General features: G+C 39.7%; 1 protein-coding gene across 7 annotated transcripts in view; it reads right to left on the bottom strand.

The window, feature by feature from the left end:
- The window catches only part of CUX1 (cut like homeobox 1), a 268432-nt gene that overhangs the window by 76314 nt on the left and 171430 nt on the right, over positions 1-20688 (bottom strand). For all 7 annotated transcript variants that reach the window (XM_084492961.1, XM_084492955.1, XM_084492956.1 and 4 more), the window contains exons 9-12: positions 20270-20318; positions 9216-9320; positions 5965-6153; positions 700-758 (exon numbers count right to left, since the gene is read on the bottom strand). In XM_084492961.1, the coding sequence (XP_084349087.1) occupies positions 700-758; positions 5965-6153; positions 9216-9320; positions 20270-20318 (402 nt within the window). The remainder of the gene's footprint in view (positions 1-699; positions 759-5964; positions 6154-9215; positions 9321-20269; positions 20319-20688) is intronic.

The raw sequence follows: 20688 nt of genomic DNA, 5'->3' as shown, positions 1-20688 counted from the left end.
AACAAGGTAACATTTTTTCAATCTTCTTAAAATACACACAGAAATGCTGGAGTGATGAAAGAAGAGATGGAGTTCCTTGCAGTTATTTAAACCTTGACACTAAACATATTTCTAGTCAAGAACCTTCTCTTCTGAACCTGACAGCTTATCTTGTTATAGTTTAAAATGAGGCTCTTTTAAGTCTCTTAAAAAATACCCTTGAAATAGGAAGAGGCTGTTTGTGGCTTTAGTTTAAAACCGCAGTATATTAGCAAAAATATACAGTGAAACAAGCACAGCATTAAAATGGTAAGTGCTGAATGCTGGCTGGCAGAAGCAGAGAAAAGGTATTATGGCCAAAGGCCTTGCATTAAATTCTTGGTCCAGACTACATTAAAATGTTGGCTGGGGATTTTTGAAGAGTGGTCCACCGAAAATACCACAGATTTTCCAACTTTTTACCCTTGATGGATAACAATCTCAGAGTCTTTTCTTCATGGACATTTGTATTATTTGGTGTTGTGATACTCTGCTACAACAAAAAAGGAATACAGCAGTTGCACTGGTCCTGGATGCAATTTCAGCCAATATTGCCTATTTCCCTGTCTTTGTGGTTTTGACTAAATTCTTTATTGTTCCAAGAACACAGATTTGTGGCTTTATTTAACAAGCATCGTTAAACTAATTTGTGAAATAATTATATGAGCATTTAACACTTACTTTAATTCTTTCTTAACCTCTTCATAATCAGCCTGTCCTTTCAGTTTTTCTTCCAGTTGCTTTAAAAGAAAGAACATGGATTTAGTTATTTAGATTTTTCCTGCAGGTTTTCAAAATCATCTTTAAATTATTCCATATATACAGCAGTGCACAAGTGAGGGTTAATGACTCATACCTAATTTACATATATTAGGAAACAAACTATAAACCAATTCAACGTAAACACAATTATACCTCACTCCTCCTTTGTTTACAGAGTGCCAAGCATTACGGTAGGTAATCAGTAGGTCCCAATTTGGCTGTTTGTAATGTCACTGTCATACATTCAATAAAGGGATCGGTGAAGAAGGTATTAAAAATGGGGCAGTTGAAATTTTTACAAAACTAATAAATCGAGTAAACAAGCAGGATGCTTTGGCACGTACTGTATTCCTAACATGATAGTTCCCGATAACCTCATCCACATGAAAAGAAGACTGAAGAAGCTGCTGTTGACTGGAATGCCTTAGGCTTGTAAGACTTCTACAATGCTTCATGCCCAAACAAAACAGTTGTACCAAGTCATTTTACAAGCATTACTTATTGCAGTAACTAATATGATTACACACCAGAGATGAAGCATTGAGACCAACTCGGCAGGTCTTTTTGCTCAGGTCTGCCTCAGCTGGGGTGGTCTCAATGGCTTCTCTTCAGTGTGAAGATGCCACAAACGCTGCAACAAACCTCCTAACACAATCCAGAACGCAACGCCACACATTTAGACCTTACCCCAAAGCCCCTGCTCCCAACAACAGTGCTCATCACTACAGGATAAATGCTTCAGGAGGCCTAAAACATAGTGATACATAATTGATGCCGGTTATGTTGCTTGCAGAAGCCACGTTCATTTCTCACTAATGATTTCTTAGCTTAGCACAGGCATGCCTGAACTAAGCAAAGAAAGAACAGAATTCACTGCCTTGCAGCTTCCATGGAAAAGTTCAGGCTAAGTTCTGCTTCACTGAATTTCTGGTGGTAAAATTGGCACAGAATCCCCAAAGTCTCATAAATAACACAAGGATGTACCACCCTCAGTGAAAAAGCATCTGCTTTGAAAAGGAAAGGAATGAATGACATGAAAAAGAATAGGGCTTTATGACTGGGAGAGGCTGCCTGGAGATGGGAATTCAAGGAGATCCTACACTGCTCCTGGGCTGCTCGTCTGAATGCAGGAAGGTGGCAGGAAAGGGCTAATGCAAACTTGGAGCATTTTTTGCAAACTCATTTAAAATGCAGCCCCACAAAGTCCTGCAGCAGTGCAGACATGGGTATATGAACAACAGGGCTGGGACAGCACAATGAGAAGGGGGAACCCCTTAACCACGCTGTCTTCCCAGGTGACCCAGGGTATAAATACTGCCCATCTCTAAGCTATCTAATGGATACAAGAAGCTGCTGCTCTGGCAGCTGCTCAAAAAGCAGCTCCAACAAATCCCCACCACTGCTCGTTGCAGGAAGGCAGAAATGGCTGTTAAGTGTGGAATTTGCACCCTGATACTTATGAAATGAAGAGCCCCTGAAGAGGTCTTGTGTCCTAGAATCCTTAGCCATTGGTAACCTGCAGTCAATCTGATTGTGTTTAAAAAACACGTGTATTGGAGCTAAAGCAAATTTCTTCACCTGGCAAAACAGAGTGCAAGTTTTAGCCATTTCTTCAGGGCCCAAGATGTCACTTTACTTAGTTCCAAGCCTTCTGCAGTGTCAGCTACAACACACTGCAAGTTCAAGCAGCTTCTCAAGCTACAGCTCAATGCACAAAACCCAGGTACTAAAACAAGGAACCCAGACAGGAGGTTTTATGGACCAAGTCAGGCTCACTGAGAGTGGAGAGGGAGCCTTTAAATGGAGCCAGTGAGCCAGAGAGCCCTTAGTACAGGTGAGGTGATTCAGCACCACGATTCACAGCATTTCACAATGCAGGCAATGGCAGGACTCTCCTGAATGCCACACGACATCTTTCAGCTATCCCTGTCTGTGTCACTGTGCAGGTCACTTCTAACCACTTTTTGCTGCTCTACAGTTTAAAGTGAAGATGCTCTACAATTCATCTCTCCCTTAAATCTCGGACTCTTGAGACATCATATTTGGGGTCTACAGCAGGGATAACTGGCTATTTACGCTAGCCTCAGTATAAAAAATACTCAAGTGAATATAAAACAAACAATATCCTGAGTTATTAAGTAAATTACTTGTACAAGGATATGTTAAGAAAAAAACCTTTTGTATAAACTGACATGAAATACAGAAAAACTAATGATTTTCATTTTAAAGCTACCTCGATTAAATGTAATTCTGTCTATCTGTAATTCTATGTCATACCCAGTAACTTTTTCAGAAAATTTTAGGCATAAAACACCCTTTAAAAAATGTATTTATTTATTTATTTATTTTAAAAAAAGATATTTATAGAACTAAGCTGTTTTGGACTCTCAGGGTCTAAGACCACTTTTATGCTGTTATAGCGGTCTGGCAACCAGCAATATTTTACTTTGAATTGTATAAAAAACACATATACATCCATCACTCCCCAAGTACCTCATACAGAGATTGTTACCATGGAAAATCAGCACCTTGATGTATACTTTCACTAAACAATACTAACCAACACCCAAGAATGCAATGCCTCTATGTACAGAGTCCATTTAGACACTTGGCATTTTCCCAGTCAATGCCTGCTCTAAAATGTATTAGTATGGTAATGGTCTTGAAGAACCCTCTAAAATGCATAGAACATAGGATAACAAAGGTTCAAGCTGTGAGACAATCTGGAGGAACTAATATCTTGCACTAAATATCAACCTGGTTAATTCAGACAAAATACATCCTAACATCCTCCCTCCAACCCACCAAAATGCAGCGAGCCAGAGGACAAAAAGAATATACCGGTGGCATTTCTGCACACTGAATGTGTAAGTATTAGGAATTGTTAAGGAATTGTCTTGCATTTGTTGTATGAATGAACCCATGTTAGAGCATGCATGTACTGGCCCCCCCCTTACTGTACTTTAAAAAAATAAATAATCATTTCTGTATTATCAACTAAAGTATCTTAGGTGAAACAGCATGGACTCTATTTAATGGACTTAAAACATTTAAAAAAGCATTAGACTAATGTCTTAGTTTTGTCTGAGTGATAAACAAAAACAGCCATATTCAATTAGCCAAAGTTATTCGGTGCATCTCTGCTAACTAGCACTGCTCTAATTTAACTGGATAGCAGGGAAGCTCTAACTCCCAGCAACAAAGGGTTAACATAATTACAGTTAGAAAAGTCTTGTTACTAGAGGACATATTTTGATTATTAGATCAGATGAAGATGAAGAAGCAATAATTTTGGAAGAATTTCTGTATTGTTTCATTAAGTCATAGGGTATTAAAGAATTCCCCCAAGATACAGTCTGAGAACATTGCTTCAATTTGTGAAACTGTGATTCATTTGTTGTGGAGGCAACCATTACAGTCTTCGCTATTTTAGAAGCAATTCCTCTATAATCAAACATAAGATCAACACATCACCACTGAGATTTGGTTCTTTGTACAACAGATCTCAAACACAGGCTTTCCTAGCGCTTTGGGGGAAAAAAATGTACATTTAAAATATTTTTTAGTGCAACAAATAAGGTTAAAGAGGGTTGATATGACTAAACCTTTATCAATAGAGTCACTGCATCAGACACGATCAACAGGAACCTAAATACAGAGCATTAGCTGGGCAAGCCTATGAGAAAATGGAAGGAGATTACTGAAATGGAAATCAAAGACTTGCTCTGTCATTTCTATGTTCCCATTCCCTTTGAAGTTAATGGCTAAATTGATACTGACCTCAACAGGAACATGCTTTATTCCAAGCAAATCTGTCAAGTGCAAGGACTCAAGATATTTTCTATCAGGCTTTATGAAAAAATAAAAAAGCCCCATAACATGGGTGTAGTCAGCAAAATCTGTCCCTCACTACCAGACCAACTCCTTCCTCCCCCATTAAGAGTGTGCCCACATGGTGACAGATGGGCAGAGACTGATACCATCGATACAGGAACCCAGACTTCCTTTGCTCTACTGAATTTTCACAGAAATTCTGCAAAGCTGTCTTAAAACATGTAGAAACTGTACCGAATGCAACACTTCAACTTTCACCCCTAGCAGATATTTCCCTCCACATAAATTATACTACACCAGAGCAAAACTAGTAACCTCTAAATAATGTCAGAATTAGAACAATTTGTAAAGTTTCAATTGAGCATTAAATCATTCTGATAGTGGAAAGCTACCCACGCCACAGTTAGAGCTAAGTGGGTACTATCAGCCTCCTGCTTTCAAAAAACTCTCAGACTATAAAACCTACAAAACTATGAAGTCTTTAATGGAACAGATAAATTTATCTTGTTTACAATTTGCAGCTCAGAGATGGTAGAACAATGAAAGAGACAGGAGTTAGAAGAAACTGATTCATAACAGATGTCAGGAAACATTTCTCATGCTTACTGATAGATCAAAATTGTGTGGGATAGAGCAACAAAGAAAGTAAAGCTGCTGAAGCAAAAGGTAAAGAGGTCACTCACAAAACTGTTAGATGTTTCTGCTCTTCTAGTTTTAGTGCAGTGCTACTGGTATACAAACGAGCATAGGACTGGATTGCTAATTATAAACGGGAATTACTGTGCAGCAAACAACAGTGGAAAAAAATTTTAAATGCTTATTAAGCCTAAAAAGCCTTCTCTTTGTGTCTTAATTTCACTTGTTTTCATGCTCTAAATGACACACTTCCCCTTTCCAATGGGAGGAGAGCCAAAGAGAGTAGCAGGTAAATTCAACCAGAGCACAATAAACTGCCATGGCAAATCTGCAGTAACAACAATTGGAATGGGAGTTAAGTTTTAAAACTTAAGAAGGATTTTCTGTGCCATTTTAATTTTTCAGTTCAGCTATTTCACTACCTATCCATGGTAAATTTTTTTGGTGGTAGTGGTTTTAATTCCATTGGTAATTCCCTGTTCTGCAAAAACAAATTTCAAAACAATGAGAACTAGAAAAAGGCAAATTAAATTTCTACAAAACTGTGATCACTTAAAATAAAACATCACAGAAACATGAATTCAACAGTATCCTGAGAAGTAAATAGCTTTTACGGTGCCTCTGAGAACCACAGAAAGCTTACATTAGTAAAACCCAATATCGGTATGTCAGCCATATCCTTCGAAAGCTGCTGAGCACAGAACTGAGCCTTACTTTAAGCGTGCTGTTCTTGGCGGTTAACTGCTGCTCCAGCTGTGAGATTTGGCTGCTGGAGTTCTCCCGCAGCTTGGTGAGGCTGCCCTGTAGTCTCTGGACATCTTCTACGAGCTGGGCAATTTCCCGCTCCTTTGCAGCCAATTCTACTTCCAAGCTGGATCGTGTTAGCACCTCGATGGCCTGCTCCTGATGTGAAAAAAAAATAAAAAATTAGATCACATAAATAAATAAAGGCAACAAGTTTGAATTCAGGGCAGTTAGGTAAAGACCAAGCATGGGATGGAACAGCATGAGTGACAGAAACAACTCCTGAACAGTACTCCTGTGACTGCATGAATCCAGAAGATGGACCCTCTTACTCCCTGGGACAGCTCTTTGGTAAAATGCAGAACATAAATCTCCCTATTTCGTAAGTGTACTGGAAAGATGCAGTAGTGAAAGTCAAAGTACTCTATTTATATCTATTTATTATTAATAGTCCAAGAGCTTTGACAACTATGAAAATCTGTGCTAACAAAATACTAATCAGATAAAATATTCTGAAGTAATGGAGCAGAATTTCTTAATCAAGAACAGCAGACACATGTGCCTTTGGCTCTTCATATGTATGCCACACATTTCAAGTGAAATTGTCAAAAAAAAAAAAATGCCCCAAACTGCTATTTCCAATGAACTTGCTCTTTGCATGAAAATTATTCACTATTAGGTTATTGCTAGCAACTGAAGCCAGTTCTCCATGGGAATGAAGATACACGTGATGCCTGTAAGACAAGGTTATCCTGCTTATGGTCTCCACTTCTAAAAATTCCCTTCCCTATACCAGAATCTTTCTTCTTCCAGTTTCCCATGTCTGCAAAATCTGTCCTCAAGCCTGAAACATCCTTGCTAGACTGACTTTCCAGTAGGACAAGAAGTAAGAAAGGGCAGAAAAGGAAAGAAGATAGATCTGTTCAGAAAAGTTAACACAGACTGATTGCTCCAGCTCTTTTGTCACCTCTTGTGTTAAGAGATCAATAGCTATAATTGGAGAGCTCTGAACCTCTCTTCCACGAGGAACACAAGGAAACCCCTGTACAGATCCAGGGAGCACGAGGCAGCCCAATGCTGAACGCATGTTCCATTAAAAAGCCTAAAATGCAGCTTAGAAAGGTTAATGGCTGTTCCTCACAAAACACCAGTGAGGTAGGAACGAATCCATTTACCAAGAGAGAAACAACGATTTTAAGCATTATGCCAAAGATCCTATGGGGAAAGAGCTGAGGCTTCAACCCACCAATGCTGTCACCCAGGCACTTTCCTTACAATTCACGATGACAGTGCAGCAGATTGAAATATACTCCATACCCTCTTTTCTGGAAAATACAGGTACAACAAAATACCTTTTCCATATCTGCTAAACACTTAGCTTGATTCTCGGTGACTACATACCATTGTGTCTCACAGAAAGCTGCATGTACGAACAGCAGTTAACAACGCTCTCCTATTACACTGAATTATACTTTTAACTTGAAAAAACCTCTAATTTGCTTGCATGAAACATCACAAGTTGTATAATCATCTGCTGCTTGTGCCTATTGAGACTAGAACGTAGAGTCTGAAATAAGATAGATAATGATCATTTTCATCCTGCAGTAGTTGTCATATTAAATATAAATGAAGTGCAGAAGTACTATTAAATACAAGAAAGACCTAATGTTAAAATAATGATAAGACTAGGACACCAGATAGGAAGAGGCAGGTAATTCACAGTTACAAATGATATTCAGGCTTCTTATTTTCTGCTCTGCAGCCTGCTTTTCTCTCTTTTGACTTCCTTAAGGAAATTCTGGGTCATATTAATAGGTGACCAAACATACCCGGAGGACTTACAGTTTGTTACTCATTCTCTCCAAATATATTTTAAAGGCAACCATGTATTTTTCTGATACCAGTGTCAAGCATATATATGGCTCACAAGGAAAAGCCAACATAAGGAGCACGATTTGTTTGCTAAATTTGTTGCTTAGAAGTAGACCAAGCTTCATTTAATCACACCTTTACATTTAAATCCAATTTCTCCTTCGGCAAACAAGAACCAGAATACCTGTTCACCTGTGATACCTGTTCACCCAGGACCAGCTGGAGTCACAGAATTGCTGAACAGCTTGGGTTGGGGGGGCCCTTAAAGCCCACCCAATGCCACCCCCTGCCATGGGCACGACCCCTGCTGCCAGCCCAGGCTGCCCAGGGCCCCACCTGGCCTGGCCTCGGCCACCTCCAGGCCCAGGGCACCCACGGCAACCCGCTCCAGCCTCCTCACATCCCACCTAGATCTCCCCTCTTTCAGTTTAGAACTGTTTAAAACCATTTTAATTTAAAACTTTAAGTACTGAAAGGCCGCAATGAGGTCTCCCTGCAGCCTCCTCTTCTCCAGGCTGATCAGCCCTAGCTCCCTCAGCCTCCCTTCACAGCCGAGGTGCTCCAGCCCTCTGACCATCCTCGTGGCCTCCTCTGGGCCCGCTCTCACAGCCCCACATCCTTCTTGTGCTGGGGGCCCCACACCTGGAGGCCACACTCCCTGGGGGGCCTCAGGAGGGCAGAGCAGAGGGGACCATCCCCTCCCTCCCTTGCTGGTCCTCCGTGCCCACCGGGTCAGCCCAGCCTTCAGAAAAAAAGGATATATTCTCAATTTTCTAGCTTCTTTTATTGGATTTCTGTGTGTGTTTTTCAGTTTAGGTATATTCGGTAAAAAACAGAGTGATACTGACTTTCATTTCCAGTTTCTCTGGCAGCCCATAATGCTAAGAATAAGAAAACACAAGACATGGGCATGCAACCAGACCCACTAATGCCCTTTGGAAAAAGCTGGTTAAAGCCCCTTGGTCTAAGGCTCTGGGCTTGAGGCATGTGTGTGTTAATGGCCCATCAGGACACTCTATTATACAGCATTTCCGCTTTATTTTTCCTCTGCTGAAGCTCCTATAAACATGAAATAATTTCTAAGAGTTGCTGCTATCTGTTGGGTCTGGCAGCAGCAGGTCATCATACCGGTCACCACGAAGCAGAACGATTTCTGTCCTTTTCATGGTCTTTTGCAGCTACCAACCCCCTTAGAAGTCTAACAAAACTGCAATCCCAAAGGAACACAATTCCATTTCAGTTAAAATATTATTCCAAACAGATATTTTTATAGCTGCGAGCATAAATTGAAAGAGCTGTACTGCAGGAATGTCAGAAACCTGTAAGAGTCAGTAAATATTTTCTCTCACCACATCAGGTGCCTTCTGGATCTGCGTAGCGAGTTGGAGAGATTTGTTAGCTGACGAGAGCTGCTCCCTTAAGGTCTCTGCCTCTCTCTGAGCCACCTCTGCCCTCTGAAGGAAATGAAAAGGGGTGAAAAGAGAAAGTACATTCAGTTTAACAACTGACAATTATTACAAGAACATTCATCAATTCATGCCTGACTGAATATAATTGATTTTCCTAAACACTCAACCTAATAAATGTTAGAAAAAAACATAGAATGTGATGGATTTTTATTTTAAACAGTACAAGGAAGAAATAATTGAGCGATTATGACAGTAATTTAACGCTAGGAGCAAGGAATCCCCTGCTGATACTAATGCTGCGGCCCACTGAATTTCCCAGACTGAATAAATACAAGTGGAAATGGAGTCTTTTTATTCAATTTCTTTCTATTCTCATAGACCAAGCAGATTTTATTGCAAGGTTCCTCATGGGAATAATTCTCATGGGTAAATGCTGAATTAAAAGATATTCTGACCATTCTCTCTAACACACATACAATGTTGCAGGCTGTCTTTCTTCAGTAATTATTTCCCAAAACATGAATTGTTAGATTCTGTTCTTTCAGCAGGTCTATTTATTCAACAATATTTAACCCTAAACTGACAATTTTGCACAGATCAGTTATGAATTGTTGAGGATTTACACGGTATCTAATATGCCTGTGACTTGGCTACCAAATGAAATTGCTATACAAATATTGAGTAATAACTGAAAGGAGAAATGCAGAATTATGAGAAAAGATTATCTGTACAAGAGTTTGGGTAGAGACAGATGGATCAGTAACTTCAGGCAATAAATAGCAAAGTCTTTTCCATAACTGCCTATTAGCTTATGTTAAGACAAGTGAAACAACACCTGGTTGTTTTTACAGTATATACTCCTTCTGGACAGTCTCTTCTCTCTTTTTTTCAAAACACTCTGCTTACCTCCTTGAATAATCATTGCTTTCCACCTGGGCTGTGCCATGCAAATCACACCACACATTCACCAGAAAACAGCTAAAATCCCACAGCTATCTCCACTTCTAAGACGTATCACCAACCTTCCAAACCCACAAATTGCCCCCAGCCAAGGCCAGAACTTCTCTTCGCTGGCTTTTGCCCTTTACACTAATGGGTCCTGTCCCTTCCTTTACTGAAAAAAAATAAAAAAAAACACACTTCTATTTTTAAACCACCAAAACTGTCATATTTCTGTGTGCTGGACTCCTCTGTTTTTCAGCTAATCCTTTTGAAAACCAAAGTCATTTAAGCATAGTGAGTATAAAACCCTGCATATCCCTCTGTATGTGCATGGTCTTTGACTTACTAGTCAAAGCAGAGCCTCTGCCTGCATGTTTAATCAATCAGTAAACTAACAGCAATCAAATACTAAGTACATCATCTGCGCTATTTGCTCACAACATTATATTAAATGATTTTGCATAGGTTCTACAGCTGTAATTAAAATGTAATTGTAAAAAGTACAGTAACACGGCTCTAATAATCAGAGCATGGGATGCAACCTATTGTGTGCATGAATAAAATGGTAGCAGCACTAACAAGAAAGACAGAAAAAGGGAAAGTTTATGCTTTTTATGCGGCTGGGTAAGATTAGGTTAAAATCTGAGCTAACACGATGGATTGAGAATTTATTTTCTTGCATTTCGTTAGATATGGACGTGAATATATTGATCGAATAACTGCTAAGCAACTACAGCAAAGCAGGACAAGTTACTGCACTGTGGTACTGGCTCTTGCATCTACTGTTGTATAAGTAATGGGTTTTGCAGCCTTAAGCAATTCTGCTGATGGCTTCTATTCACAGCAGCATTGTTTTGAGAATCTATTCAGCTTGCATGCAAGCAAACCACAGAGGATATTTCTAATAGATGTTACATCTGCATATACAGTAAGCTGTCAGCTGCCCTTTCTGCAAAGCCTCCCCAGCCAATTCAGAACACCTGTTGTAATCCTGTGAATAATATTAGACAAGATTTCATACTACATATTGTTAAAAATGCATCAACGGAAACTTTGGGCAATTCTGTTTGGGAAATACTGGTCCATTTTTCTGTGTTTCCTCCCCCCCCCCAGAACTTAAGCTCTTTAGAGTCAGAATTATAGATGTGTTCAGTGTCTGGAAAGCACTTTTGGGTGCTATTGCAATATAAATTATAAATTACACACAAAAACCTATTAAAAGAATGCTATGGTTTCAAAATGGAGCACTTAGAAGTTTTGAAAAGCCCAGCTCGAGACTGGCTGCATGTTCAGCCTCCCCTGTGCTCACAGCTTTGCGAGGCATCGGTAACTCCCCACTACCATGCTATTTCTATTTTCCAACGAGACCTCCGACTTCATACGACTCTCAGGATGTATATTGCTCAGCGAATGAATATTTTGTTTTGTTCTCATTCAGCGTGTGACCTCTGTGGCTTATTTACTGAAAACTAATCCTACCCCCCTCTGCAGGCAGAATTAATCGCTTCCTCCTGGGCTTTACCCTGCTTTTCCCCACTACAGGACCTAAGCGCTTCAGAAACATTAATGAATGTGCTGTCACAAAGCCTCATTTTGAGCTACGTGGGTTCCCCAGACCCCAGTGTACTTCCAGCCATGTGCTTGGTGTGGTGGTGCTGACGTTGTCTCCTCCAGACCTTGCTGCATGGCTCCTGAGTTTTGCCCCATTTTTCACCCCCTGAGTATTGCTGCTGCCCACCAGGCAGGACAGGCACCCTGTGTTCTGCAATCCTCACCCTGCTTGTTTGACTCCCACCCCTCTCTGCTTGTCATTTTGTCCCCTTCTAAAGTCTTTCGGGCATTTGTCCCCTTCTAAAATCAAGTGGCATTTTGGTCTTCTGAGAACTTAATGGTGCCTTTAGCTGCAAGCTGGCCAAAGCAAGCTTGTGCATTGAGCAACCTGACGAACGGACACAAACTTCCAACACTTGTCTTACCCTGATGTTCTCCTCCTTCCTCTTTCCCTCGCTGGTTCTTCTCCAACTTTCCTCGAAGCAGCCCTGTCCTGGTCCTTCTCCTTCCTCCCTGCGCCTTCTTGCTCCAACCTCCCCAGCACAGCCTCTTTCTTCTCCACCTCCTGGTCCTTGTGGTCCTCCCGTTCTCACCCCAACATTGCTCCTGTCCCCCTTCCCACCCAGCGCCCCACGTCAAAATGGCATCGGCTCATTACACCGAAAAGAAATGAAACCTGGCTGGTTAATGTTCACCCGGCTGGCGCACTTATAGGCAGCAGCATGCTCGGGACAGGCACGGACATCAAAGCCCACAAATTCAAACCAGATTCCGTTGAGTTTGTGTGAACTCTGTTTTTTTCAGACATTTACAGACTGGCCAAAATTGGGGCTTCTTTTTTTTTTTTTTTTCCCCTCGCTACTTGAAGCAACAGAAGATACAACCCTGAGAAAAAGGCAAACCCTCCCTCATCAAGTGCCAAGCCCCTTCTCTTAAATCTGGGCACAGCAGGCTCCTCACCAAAACAGCAAGAACAACTCCTAACATGTGGGAAAAACTAGATTTTTTTTCCTAATCTTGTCCTTAGAAATGGTTGAACAATTTTTCCTGAATAAAAAAAAAAGAGTATGCAGCCAGAGACAGACGCCCAGTATGGAAAATGGCTAAAACCTAGCAATCTTGCACAACTCAGAGCTTCTGGAAAGTTCACACAACCTTCTCTTCGTGTGAAACTATCCTCTTTTAGCTGAGAAATATGTATTCCATAGTACAGTTGTGTTTCATCATCCAGTGCTAAAACACTCTTTCTCACTTCATAATCTATGATGAGCCTAGACAAACCTTGAGGACCACAACAGTCACAATCCTGGCCTTGATAAAGACCACTCAAATTCAACACTATCTAGAAAATGATGTTTTTCTGGATACCTCAGTCAAGCAATTCCTCCTAATTTCTATACTGCTCATTTTCAAGCCTAGAGTTCCCTCCCTGGTAACAAAATATTTCAAAATACATTCATTCTCCTTAAAATAGTATGTAAATATTACACTCTTCACAGTAAAGCCAGTAGGTCATGATCATAATGTTGCCGTGTGCTTTCCAATTAAAAAAAATAAAAAGCCTTACACAATATATTCTGTTTAAATTATTCTCATTGTTTCTTGACAAGATAATGAATAGCATGAACTGAGTGCTCTTCTACTCACAGTAAAATGTTAATTTGATCAAAGACCAGTGGTGTGAATAGGAAAATGAGATACTTACAAGCAAAAAGTATAATCTTTCCCTTAAAATTCCGTGAGGCAAACTATGCTTTCTTATTACATGCTAAATCCAGGGCTGTACGTGGCACAATCTTCCTGTGGGCTAGGGGTGTATATTATCACAAGTAAATCTGTTGAAATCAATGGGCCCAGTTATGGCAGTAATCATCGTGCTCAGTTTTAAGTGCTTGAAGTTCATGCTGTCTTGCTTGCAAGCCACCCCAAAAGCCATGTTTCTTGGAGTACAAGATCTTTTAAGGCACTGTTTCAATGTGCTTTAAATTTTTTTCTCACTTTTGAGATACACAAATTTATTTCAAAACCTTGAAACCTCCCCAGCTTTCACAAAACAACAGGAAGGTTATCAGAAAATCTGTGACATGAAAGACTCTCCAGGGCTCTGGCACCTATTTTTTTTTCAGCAATGGAGAATTAAATAAGAAAAAAAAAAAAAAGGACAAAACAACAACCAACAAACAGAAGAGGTTGGGTTGTCTTCATTCTTTTCTCCAGGCTATTCTGCTTTTCTTTCCACATTGAAAGGCTGCCAGATAAATGTATTCCCAACTGAAAGCCAAGCATTTACAGGAAACTCCCGTGTTTGTATGAAAATAATATTAACCATATTTTGCCTTTATACAGTTCTTTTCCATGCAAGGATCTCCACGCACTTTATAAAGTAAATGTTATTATTCCCATTTTACAGACAGTGAAATTAAATCACAGAATGAAGTGAATGACCTCACCTGCTATAAAATGGCACAGCTTCACCAAATTCAGGAGAGCTGTGGCATACCACGTCAGCAGAGGCTCTAGCTCATTGCAAAGGCAGTCAGAAATAAAAAGCAAATACTCTGGCACTATCTGTGTCCGCCTTGGTGCAGATGAAGGAATCGTGTCAAGATGAATACCCATCTTCATGGGAACACAAAAAGGACTGCCTTGTCACCAGTTTTGCTACCACTGGCAGTTCAGAGCATCACTCCCCTGTGCAGTACTTCCACCAATATTCCACCAAATTGCAATATTCTGTTGCATTTGTGTTGCTAAGTGAAAGAGGAGAATTTATTCCATCTGCTGCTTGAAAACATACATATTTTATAGCAATCTTACTTAGTGGGAATATCTTTGCAAACCATTTTCCAATGTGATTTGTTAGAGATAGGAAGGCACCATAACCAATGAAAAAGAGATTTAAAAAAAAGCACCTTGAGAACAGGATTCTTGCAAAGCTGACCTAGTGAGACTGTTTCTACTTCTACAACAATTTTGTTTCTTCTTCTACAGCTGTTTTACTTATTGTAAAGATAGTTTGATTACTTATTGTAATGATAGTTTGATTAAAAAATGTTAAAAATCATTAGCTTTTCCCCTATAGAACTTAAATTCTATTTCTTTGGAATACATGCTACTGATTCAGTCCAGATTCTTTAAAAAATGGTTATGTATTTTAGAAAGAGCAGTTGGTCTTGTTTTATTGATAACAGAAGTTCCTGTATTTTGCTTTTTTTCCCTCCAAAAAATAAGCAGAAGAAATCTGGGAACACGATCAGCACTGTGAATACGGAAAGAAAAATCAATGGAAACATTTTGCTTTTCCAAAGGGATAACATGGCACAGACACAAACGAAAAAAAAGAACACCATTAATTATTTTTCTATAACTTTCACAATGCAGCGTACAGAAAAAATAACTCATGTTCTTTTTCTGTTATTACTCTCAAAATCTATGAATACCTGTATCTGAGACTTTTTTCCAAGTCTGCCTCCTCCTAAGGATTAAAAAATACAAAGTCCAAAGACTCTTTTTTTCTAAATAATGTGAACTGAGTGTACGAAGTCAGCAGATGTGGATACATCAATGACATGAAACTACAAACTTAGACTCAATACTAAAACATTAAAATGAGACTCATCTTTTTCTTAAATGAAACATTCCCAAATATTTCTGTTTTCACACCATGGATATGATTGTTTTTAACAGAAACCTCAGAGACTGTTTTTAACAGAAATTTCAGTGTTTCTCATGCGCAACTGGGTGACACCAAGTTGCTAGATAAAATATAGAAACAGGATAATTCATTTGAATAAATTTGTCATTCCAAATATTACAACTTACTGCCATAAACACTTATGAGCAAGGTATAAACTTGAAAAGGTACAGAAAAGAGCTAATCATAAATATTTATACAAAATATACATTCATACAACTGTAACTGTTGCACATGCAGAAAAGTACACTGGAGCTTCATTAACTTCACTGATTGAAAATGGTAATATTCTGGGAATCAAACAATAAAAAATTCAGCGATGCTATATCCCAAACTATGATAAATTATTTATTTTGACAAGTAAGGGTAGTTTAGTTTTAATTATTTATTATTATACTTCGTAGCATATCAGAAAATATGCAGTGATTTATTGTGCAAAATGAAATCTTAATAAAATGAGTCCCTTCCCCAAACTAGAGGATTATTAAATCTTCATGGAAATGTGAGGGTGAGCTCTCGGGGTTATTTTCGCTATTGGGCTGGCTGGTTAGTAAAGTGAAAATGAGCAACGCCTATTGCATGTAGTTTTATTTTGACTTCGGTTCTTCAAAGACCCAAGTCATACGACCTCGGGGACTGAGAGAGAAACAGATCCTGCACAGCCAGCTGCCGCTGTGCAGACGAGCAGTAGCATCTCACTGCTCCAGCAAGAGGGGGCTGCTGGGTGCACACCTTCAGACCTGACACCCCTGCTAAAGCTACTCATTATGGAGCTACTTAATTGCTCCTCTTGAGGGAGACACATGAGAAGAAGCCACTTTTATGCAGCAGTCTTGTCCTTTTTGTATTGATTTATACCTCTCCAGACTTCAAAGCAGACCACCACCGACACCCGCATCCTCGCCAGGACCTGCCTCACCCTAACAGCTGGTGCAAATTGCTGTACTTGAGTTCCTCTCTTTGAGCTCTGCCAGCCTGAGCAAGACTATCCCTGCTGCAGAACACCACTCAAGCTCTTAGATTACTCATATGGAGTGCCTGGATTAGCAGCTGATGAAGGGCTGTCATCTGAGCAGCCGTGCTGCCACCGCATCGCTACCTCCAGCACCAAGGCAACCCCCTCCAGACTCCTCTGCCCCAGCAGGTGGCTTGCTCTGCTCAAGCCAGGGATTTATTTCTCTATGGTTAGGGGTATGGTCTGGGGCAAAATTCAATTTATACTTCAAATTTGAATGAAGAGGAATATATTTTTTGGTCACTACTCCTTTTTGTTTCTAAGCAGCGAATTGCAAAGCTCCCTGATATTCAAAGGTAATGATTTCTATGAGCTAGTAATTTCTTCTGGGGGTGACAGCGCACCCAAACTGGGTCTGGGGGTGATAGCACCCAAACGAGCCCAGAAAGCTCCTGAATGAATCAATTTGAGGATCTAAATAAAGAAAAAAAAGTGGGAGAAGAGAGGTGATGGAGTCTGAAGACTCCAAGGATGGTCCATGCAGCTGCTGTTCTTTACCCAACAGGACGTGAGGGTAGGAATCACATTAACTCAGTCCCCACAGCTTCCATCAGCCTGAATATGGAAACCTGGATGAGTAGGAGTACATCCACCCACTCATCTCCGTACAACTGGAGAGGGAAGCAGCATTTTCCACCTCTCTTTAAGTCAGGAGGGTGCCCTCATGTACAGCAAAGGAAGTTGGTGAACACCAACCCTGGATTTAAAAGGGGCAATAAAGGAAAAGGGGATTTTCAAGAAGTATCTGATATTTAAGAAGTTAGAGCAAATATATTCCATGTTTTCAGAAGAAACATTTTGCAGTTCTGTAAACTCCTACTGTGAATCCCAGTCCAGTTTGGGTCAGTCTTAATTCCAGAACAGCAAAGTATCACATCAAAATCAGCAAGGCAGACTATTTAACCTTAGAGTAGGAGTCATGCTGAGCATTACTCTTTAAAGGTAGCCTTAATAATGGGGAATAAGTACTTACTGAAATGGTAAAAGGAAATGTTAATTTAACTATTAAATGCATAATTATGTTAAGTACTTGTTTCTGCAATTGTAACACTTCAGTCTGATGCAAACTCACTTTTTGGCCTGTGCACTTGATTTAATTTCTTTCTTTTTTTTTTCCCAACTGTAAAGTGAGGCTGCTGCAAAGATTACTTAGTTATAATTTATAGAAGTGTTGTATAAAGGTAAAGCATCACACAAATAAGGACTATCAGGATGGTCTGGCAACCAGCTGTGCTACTCCAGCGAATTCGCCCTTCCTTCCCTTCTCCAGCACACTCCTTGTGTTCTTCCCCTTGCTGCTGCTGCTTGTCCCAGGTTTTGGTGAGTTGCATCAACTTCCCAATCCCACAGAAAATGAACCCGCCCCTCTCACCCCAAATTCATGCTCCTCTACAGGCAGTGAGATCAATGGACTCAGTGAAAGGTCCCCACTTGCAAAAGCTGACGCTAGGGAGGGGACAGGTAAATGGCAGCCTGACTGGGAAGGACAGGAGAGGGCAATGGGGAAAGAGGAGACAGAATTACCTCTACTGGCATTACAGCAGTTTGGATGAATTGCACACTGATGTTTATGTACAAATCTAGAATTCACCGAATTACAACAGAAATAAGGATTATGCACATAAGCAGTTACAAATTTCGACTTGCTAAAAAAAATCCCAATAAAGTTAAAAAAAAACAAACAAAACAAACACACAGAAAAACAATCATTACAGGTTCTTTCCAGTAAGATAGCAAAATATCTTCAGCATTTCTATGTAAATGGTTATCTTCCATTTTAGTATGGCAACGAGGAAATAAGAAATACCTGTTCTTTAATTACAACAACCTTTCTATTCAGAGAAAAGAAAAAAAACTGCTGGGTAAATCATTCCTACAACTCTGAAAAATGTGCTGCCTTTGCAGAAATTACAAAATAATTCTACCAAAACATCTTTTAACACCTACATCATTTCTAAGAAGTCTACGGATTTTCAAATAATTACTAGCACTTTCATAAATATTTAATGCTGTCTACAAAAGTTCTTTGACAGAACTAAAAACCCACTGTACAAAACTCAATTTTCCCTTACTGACTATATAATCAACCCAACAACTTACAAATCTGCCTTCTGCCTCATTCATATTTTTCCAATTTATACAGAACTAATGTAAAGGATAATATACTTGCTGTGATTATCCAATCACACATAACAAGATATTATGCAGGCCAGGGTTTGGAATAAAAGGACTGAGGCTAAGATTCATGACTGGTTAACTTATCTACAAGAGACAATCCTCCACTTAACCCCAACCCATGACTGTACATCCCTCCCTCCGTGCAACTGGAAGCAAGCTGCTCTTGGGTAAGCTTAAATTGGATTATAAAACCATAACCTGAGCGACTTATGATCTGCAATCTCTGACCTTACCTGACAGATGGATTAATGAAGCTCTCTGACTAAGAAACGCCTGGTTGAGGTTTCTCTCTATGAAACCATCACCTGTTTCGTGTACCACCTGGGAATCTGCACATCCATATGCATCTTCCTCATCACCTTGTACAGTTACTCAGTGTACAGAATGGACCAAAAGGGCACTTTGCTTGGGTGTTGGTAATTTTTATTTTCCAATTTTTAATTTGAAATAGTTCTATACAATGGTACCACTTTCTGAGGAGTGTGTGCACTGCAAGGGAATACAGCAGACATTTCATAGTCCAACAAATTATCACTGTAGGAACAAATTGGAGTTTCTTTATTCTGCATGGCATGGTCTAATCTGACCCTTGCTAAAAATTAGCATGCCAATAAAATGTATCAGAAAAGAAAGGTAAAAGTGAGTCCAGAGTAGTCTATGGAAGCTGTAGCAGTGGCAGGGGTCAGGCCTCCCTAGCTCACGGCTGCCCTTACACTGCTGATGCTCCTCTCGCAAAAGAAAGGTGAGGAGAAGATAAGCAGCAGGATGAACCAAAAATAATGGTTGTCTTTAATAACCCAAGGTGTTGCTCTCTGCTCAGCCAATGATCAACCTGCCCTCACACCAGTGCAATTCCAATCTCCTTGCATCAATAATCACAGCCTCATCACACCTATTACTCTGGTTCTTGATAGAAAGGACACATTGGAGATGGGAGGTGCATGGAAGGAGCTCAGGCAAGAAAAGATTACAGCAGTAAGAGTCTGGCTTCAAAAAAAACATGCTACCACTGTTAGGGGGAGCTTGTTTTTCAAAGGATGTTTTTTCAGCATTTCTGAAACAAATCCTTGCAAAATGCACCTTGAATGCAACACATACAAAAAACACTTTTAGGTCTGAAAGTTACTTTTATCCCCTTCTGTAAAGCTCGCAACGTGATGATCTGCTGCTGACCATTAGTTGAACATGAGCTAACCTGGATAAAATGACATGCTTGAAAATTCACAGTTCTTGTGCAAGCCACTTCACACTCTTCAAAATACATAAAAAATGTGCATAAACCATTGAGATGTGTTTTGGATAAACCAGTTAGCTGCTATGTCTGGATAGGGACCAGCAAGATGGATTTAGAAACATAAAACCAAGAAAAACTATAGTGGTAAACAAATTGAAATTATTAGAAGATAAATATATGGCAAACACTAATCCTCTGTGCATTGAGTACTTAAAGAGTATCCCCAAAGATCTGTATTTTTCTCTAAATTTGAGTATTTTCTTATTCTACAGTTACAGCTGCTAAGTGCATATAAAACAACTGTCAAGAAATCCTAAAGAAGAGAGGAAAAAAAAAAGTCATACTTGGAATTTTATGAGAAACTAATTTTTAAATCCTACCTGATTTGCTCTTTCAAGGTCTGTCATGATCATCTCGATTTCATCAGCCCTGGGAGAACAAGAGAGCAGAAGTGCTGTTATCACATGAAGAATGCTTGTTACATGAGTTCATGCTTTGTACAATTGCAACATTCATACAAACAATACATTTATTTTTTTTAAAGGACACAGTAAAGACTGAGTGGCTAAGCTTTTGACTGGTGAAATCCTCTTGGGTTTCAGCTCTGGACTGGTTTGAAAGTCTCCAAATCTTTTGCCTGTTCCCTTTTTCCAGTGAAGTGGCATGTTGATATTTGAGCATATTTATTAGATCTTACTCCAAAACCTTCTGCAGAAGGGCTGTGTCACCTTTCCTAGATATAAAAGTGCTTCAAAACGACGATTACAGAGAAGTCCGAGGCTATAGCTCTTCAGACAAC

Source organism: Aythya ferina, assembly GCF_964211825.1.
Source record: "Aythya ferina genome assembly, chromosome: 19".
Lineage (NCBI taxonomy): Eukaryota > Metazoa > Chordata > Aves > Anseriformes > Anatidae > Aythya > Aythya ferina.
Note: the sequence above shows the minus strand (reverse complement) of the source record. Positions and strands in the feature narration are given on the sequence as shown.